Source organism: Phaethon aethereus, assembly GCF_964289735.1.
Source record: "Phaethon aethereus genome assembly, chromosome: 1".
NCBI classification, from domain to species: Eukaryota; Metazoa; Chordata; class Aves; order Phaethontiformes; family Phaethontidae; genus Phaethon; species Phaethon aethereus.
This window is the reverse complement of record NC_138575.1, coordinates 73,123,222-73,129,717: the sequence shown is the minus strand read 5'-3', so window position 1 is coordinate 73,129,717 and position 6,496 is coordinate 73,123,222. Positions and strand designations below refer to the sequence as shown.

Sequence of the window (6,496 nt, the reverse complement as noted above, 5' to 3'; positions counted from 1 at the left end):
CATTAACATACTATACTACTCCTGAAAAAGGGGTCAGACATACTGCAACACTCTTTAACATCTTTAAACCGTACTATATGTATTCATCGTTGACTGGAAAAGACAAGCATTCCATCAACATTTGCTTAAACATTATAATCCAACATATTTTAGGGATCTGCAAAAGGACACAAGATTACAAGTGACAAATGATTACTATCCAACATACTCAAAGGGCAACAGGATAATCCCTTGGTAGTAGTTTTATAGTCTGGCATGTGTTATATTTAGTTAACATTGACAAGAAGCCCAATAGATTGTTAACAGTTCTCCTGGCATTTGTGAGTAAATGGTGATGGTTACTTTCTCTTTTCTTCAAATATGAACTACTGTAATCACTAAAGAAAAAAGCAGCTTAAGGAAGCAAGCATGCAAAGCCTTTTAGTTGTTCCACTAAGTTGCCAGAAGAGTGTTTGCTCAGTCTCCCACTGTACCATTCCATGAAAATGTGGATATACAGTAATATATTAATATATTCCACAGAAGCATCAACTTCATTCACAGAATGTTTACACTAAGCATAAATATTTATCTAAGAAAAAAAAAAAAAAGGATGGGATTTGACTAATGTGCAACTTTATTTCTAAATCCATTGTCAGTGACTAAGACTGCGGGTGTCCCCACTTGCTTGGTTTTTACCTCTTCAATCTCTTCTGGGGCATTGTTCTGTAAAAGAAGATAGTACAGTTTTACATAAAGACCCCAAGATGTGAATTTGAGTCAGCTAGAGTATATTAAAAAAATCATGACTACATAAAATCTACTTTCATTTAATTTGATTAAAACTGAAAGCCATTTCTGACGATCCCTATTAGCATACATTTCAGATAATTATTTCATACTTTCTATTGGAGTCATCATTTTAGCATGACATTAATCGGTGTCACCATTTTTTTCCCTTGCAAAGTTTTGGTCTTCAACTTTATTTCTTTGATCTCCCACAGTTGGTCCCAAAGCTCTTTTTAATCACACACTGATCTATACTGCTAAAGATCTAGTACAACATTATGTGATGGGACCTTAATTTTATTTGGGAGAGGTAGACACAGGTTGCTCATTTTTCTCAAAGGACTTAATCCCAAAGATCACTACAGTTTTATCTTAAAAGGTTATTTTTTCCTTTTCAAATCAAAGTTCTGCAAAGGTTATCAATATAAAGATGATTAACACCTAAATTAGATTATGATATAGTCACCGTGTTAAGCAGTTTTAAAACGCACCATCCAATTTCCTCGTAACATTTTTATGATTTACTGTTAACATCAGTAATTCATATACTAAAGTAGTTTAAATACTTTACAAATATAGTATGATGATTTATTTTCATATTGCAAACCAAGTTTTCATTAATTTCATTCATTGAAATACACTGAATATTAAAGGTGAACTGAAAGGCTTATCACATATCAAGACCTCAGATTAGGGTTCTAGTTATTCCTTTAGACAATAGGTCACTGGATGTTACGGAAGAAACATAGGAACACTGAACTTTGGTTATGGCAAAAAAAAAAAAAAAAACCCACACCTTTTTTCCCTCCTGACCCATTTTCATGAATTTTTACTATAATCCCATAAATGTGTATCTTTGGACATTCAAAAATTTAAGAGTAAATTAAGCATTTCAGATTACCTTTAAAAACTGTACACACACAGAACTGTGGGTACTGAAAATTATGTGAGCACACTAATAAAGAAGGGGGGGAAAATAATCAGGAAATTATTAGAAACAAGTTGTATTAGAAGCCAACCTGAAGTCCTAAAAACACAAATGTGAATGCAGCTTAGAAGACAAGTAACGTGTACTGTCGCCCTCTGTCCCCCTCTAAAGAATCTTGTATTAAAAAATAACAGTACTTGTATACAAGTACAGATTTCAAGGTAATACTGCATGTATTACAGTTGAATATAGAAGATAAATTTGGACTTTAAAAAAATTGGTATACAAACCAGTATGTGATCTTAACAGAAGTGATCTTTCAGGATTCCACTGTATGTACCTCCTTTACTAGAATTTCTGTACACCAAGCACAAAAAAGTAAAATACACTTGGTAAATACACACATTGCCCATTTCTCAGTAACTAGAGTTCAGTTCAAGAAGTTAAGTAATTCTGAAACAATTTAAGACCTCAGAACTTAACTCCTGGACGCTGACAGGATCGAGGCTCCCTGGTCTGGTGTATAATACATTAGCAATCCTGATTTTCGAACGTCAAAAAGTTAAGTGAGGCTTAAGACTATATTTAAGTAAGGAAAGTTTCAAAATTAGGATGTTACCTGTATATGTTTGGGTCCAGAAGCAAGGCAGTATCTTTTGGTAGTTTTGATAAATGAACTACTTTAGTTTTTAACTGATGTCGCTCACTTTCATTTACCCACACATCAGGCAGACTATGAATAAATAAATAAAATAAAAATATTCAAAAAAGATCAACCGTTTTTCTTACCATAAAATTATGTGGTAAACTAGTACATATGAATTTTTTTTTAAGTATTCTTCACATTTCACTGGTTAAAAAGCATCTTCACTGGAATGAGGACAAGACAGCCAATCTTTACACATTATACTTCAAAGTTTTCCAAGTTCTCAGTGTGAAAGAGATATTAAACAGAATTTAGATTATTCTAGAAGAATACGAAACCAAACATACAGTGTTAATGGTACTACATTCTCCATTTTAACAGTTTAATGTGAAAATGGGTAGCAGGAAAAAATAACAGATATTTGAAAATATTTTACTGGGCATAAAATTCCTTCATGCTGTCAAAAAAGTAGGAGTTATATGCCAGAATATACTGCAGGCACCAAGCTTCAAGTTACACTAATTTGCTCACTCCAAGTTCAAAGCTTTCAATGTCAAAATGCTCCAACTTTGCTGAAGTTAACTGATTATCTTCTGAGGGAATCCAGGCAATCACCACAAAATATTCTGGCTACCTAACAGTTCTCATTGTGAAATGGAATAAAACTTGGTCTTTACACGTTAAAGGGAATTGTTGCTCTAGTGTCACTTGCAGTGAAACCTGGGGAAGAGGGCTGGAGATAACATACACAATTGACCTATGTTTTGTACTTAAATTCTTTGAAACCAAACATGCCTACTTCAAAGTGGCTTACTACATTATCGCTTCTTTTACTGAAAGCACATTGGGTTTTTAAGGCCCTGCTGAGGTTTTTGTTAAGAGAGGCACTGGGCTTGCAGAGGTCATCAGTATCTTACTGAAAACCTGCTCTTCCGCCTCCTTCCAAAAGTTCACAGTGACCAAGGCTGTGCAGAACAAGTGTTCTATTTTGCTTCCACTATTGGAAGAAAAAAAAAAAAAAAAGGAAAGAAAACCACAAAAACCCAACACGCCCCTGAGATTATTTTCAGCCCACATAAAGCTGTTTGTTTTGGGTGTTTTTTCTGTTTGGTTTTTTTTTTAACATGACCTAGGAGCCAAAAATAAATTTCAGGTTGGGGAAAAAAGTTTAAGTTTGTACTTAAGAATTCTAACATTTTGAAACAAGTTTCAAACTTAAGAGACCCAACGTTTAAGGCTATCTAAATGAAAGAATTCTGACCAAAGCTATACGAAATTTTACAAACTTTCGCAAATTATTAAACGGAATCTCTATTTTTCAGGAATTAAAGCTAGCTGTAACTTAAATTCAGTTTTTTGGGTAAGCCATCCCAAAAATTAAGTGCAACAGACAACTTCTATCCCAGTAGGAAAAGAAGTTTCTCCAGTGATACTTTTGCCTTTTCAGATGCAGGTGGAAGACAAAAAAAAAAAAAGAGCAGGGTGAACACCACTCAAGAGGCAAGCCATATATTTACTAATGTTTAATATGGATCAAGAAATGTGAAAAGTAAGTTTTTTTTTAAATGAAGCCAAATTAATTTTTTTGACAAGCAACATTTGGAAGACATTTTTAGTAGAAGCTACATGCTGAAGATGCAAAATAATAGAAAGAGCAAGTAAGAAAACTTTTCACGTGCAAAGACTATTTGAAATATAAAGACAACAACTCAGTAAACTAAGAAATACCAGCACAAAGAATAAATCCGTGCTCTAAAAAAAAATTTCAAAAGTTATTTCCCTGTTGTATAAGAAACAGGTTAAAGACTAGTATTTACTTTTCCTGAAAAAAAGACTTAATGCACAGAGAATCTGGAGCAGTTTAACAGTTTCTCAAGATCACTCAGAGTAGAAAAAGTTAAATCATTATTACTAGCTCCATCTGAAAGGCTGATGAACAGCTCAGCACAATGGAAAGTAACCATCGTGACTGCATTCAACTATTCTAAAGTGTGAGTATATTCACTATGTATGACAGGTGGATGACATGAGCCATGATACCTTGCATTTGCTGTTCTCAACAGTAATAATCAAGATGAAACTGAATCTGCTGAATACTCGGTAATTCAAAACTACATCATTCAGTGCAGGAAATATATCCTCTACCTAACCCAACCAAGATACAAAAAATACCAATATAAAAACCACCTTATTCCTTTGACCTGACCAACCAAATCTACATTCTATTGGGAATGTCTTAACATTACTGAATGACTTGTATTCTCCAATGCAGAGATTCTAATATTGTATTCCTCTGCATGAGCAAAAACCTCATTCGACTCTGTATTCAAAAAAAAGTACTCTGATTTTTTTCATTTTTCATGTTCTTAGAGTGTTTTATGTTTTTAATGCTTTTTTATCTTCAAATGCAATCAATATTAATTATTTTAATAAAGCTAATTTCAAAATGCTGTTACATATAGTATTACCAGCTGTCCTAGAAGGAAGCAAAAAGTACGCTTTTTACTAGACTATTTTAGTTACTCTCTCTCAAGTTGAATTGAAACTTGCAGCCTACAAGTGCTACAATGAGCAGCAAAAGCTACAGACACTTTAAAATCGCACCAGAATGCCAAACATTGCTGCAGATAACTTATCAGAAACCTTAGTCCTCTGCAAATAAAAGTTATAATAGATTTGCACTGCCAAGCTCCCACTACTGCACATGACTAATTTGGGACACTACAGAACTGAGTAATTTCAGCCACTTCACCAAAGCAAAGGTAAATTTCTGTTATGCTCAGGCTTTGCATCACCAGCCCACTCAATCACTTAAGTCTAAAAGAATCTGCACTGAATCTAAAAGATCCCCTTGTTCTAAAAGTTAATCGCATGAACTAGGACTATTTCATCTGAAACAGATATCCTTACCTAATAAATTCTACCAATTTAGAGATATCTTCCTTATAAAACTGAAGTTCCTTTTAAGAAAGAGCCTCTAAACCTGCACGTCCTACCTAATTATGCAGCTATTCATCTTAGTGCAAACTAAATGTCTCAGTAACTTCCATCTTAATGTGAACTAAACATCCCAGTAAGTTCATCTGTATGCAGGAGTATGGATCTAGGAATTGGTGTGCGGGTGTATGGATCCGAGAAATAAATTCTATTATAATTATTCTTACCTTTTTCCTTTTCAAGTAGTTAATCGCCTTAAAACTTGTGGAAAACATGGACCATACAGCTACTGCCTCTCCTAAACTACTCTGCCTACTGCTCTCCTACGGTATAGCGGAAACCAAACATTTATTCTACTATTCCATACAATTCAGATCAACATATTTACATATAAGTTCTTTCCTATGTTAGAAGAAAGAGATGAGATCTCAGCTATTTTAAAAAAGTAGATAAATTATTTCTAAAAGTGCACTTACTACTTTGTATGTCCCAAGCCTACCCGAGGGCAGTACCTTCATCCTGAATTACATACAAGGCTGCTCATTTGGAACAAGGCAGAGCTTTGAAAAACCAAGACAAAAAAGCAGCCCAACATGCTGGAAGATTATTCCAAGCTTCAGTGGGAGAATCCAAACAAGCAGCAATATGAGATGGATTTCTTAAAGGGCCAACTGTGGTTATTATACTGGCAAAGATTCTTGTAGTTCTACTGTTACACTGATGATTGTACATTTTTCAGTACCTAAAAGTATTTTAGGATCATGATGAATCAGTGGGTAAAACAAAGTTGTCTCAGTGATAACATTTCCTTATGCATATGGCTAGCAAAACTAACCTGAACTCTCCATTCAGTAATTAGAGGACCTTGTTATTAATACCCATAGTGACAATATGCCTCAAAAATACAGCTTCAAGTTTACCTAAACTGGTATCAGAGTCTAAAGACTTGAAAGCTAATGTAAAAATCAAAGCATTTCTTATTACTTTTTAAATTTCTAAATTACTTTCTAAAAGGCATTTTTTAAAACGTGAACTTTAATTTAAATATTTAAAAGCATAACATAATTTAGTGATAGACAGTTCATTTACCGCACTGTAAACTGCTCCCCATTTAAGTCCTATATCATATCACTAGCCATATACTCACATGTCCTCTGGTGTCCAATGAAGCAAGAGTTTTATTTTTCCAGAATCTTCTTTTCTTTTAGCTATTACCT

The 6,496-nt window shown here is 33.9% G+C and overlaps 1 protein-coding gene across 1 annotated transcript in view; it reads right to left on the bottom strand.

The window, feature by feature from the left end:
* Positions 1 to 1,998: 1,998 nt before the first annotated feature.
* The window catches only part of AEBP2 (AE binding protein 2), a gene marked incomplete at both ends in the record, with an annotated part of 48,451 nt that continues 43,953 nt past the window's right edge, over positions 1,999 to 6,496 (bottom strand). The window contains 3 exons of the mRNA XM_082014303.1: positions 1,999 to 2,053; positions 2,316 to 2,429; positions 6,427 to 6,494. Coding sequence (XP_081870429.1) covers positions 1,999 to 2,053; positions 2,316 to 2,429; positions 6,427 to 6,494 — 237 coding nt within the window. The remainder of the gene's footprint in view (positions 2,054 to 2,315; positions 2,430 to 6,426; positions 6,495 to 6,496) is intronic.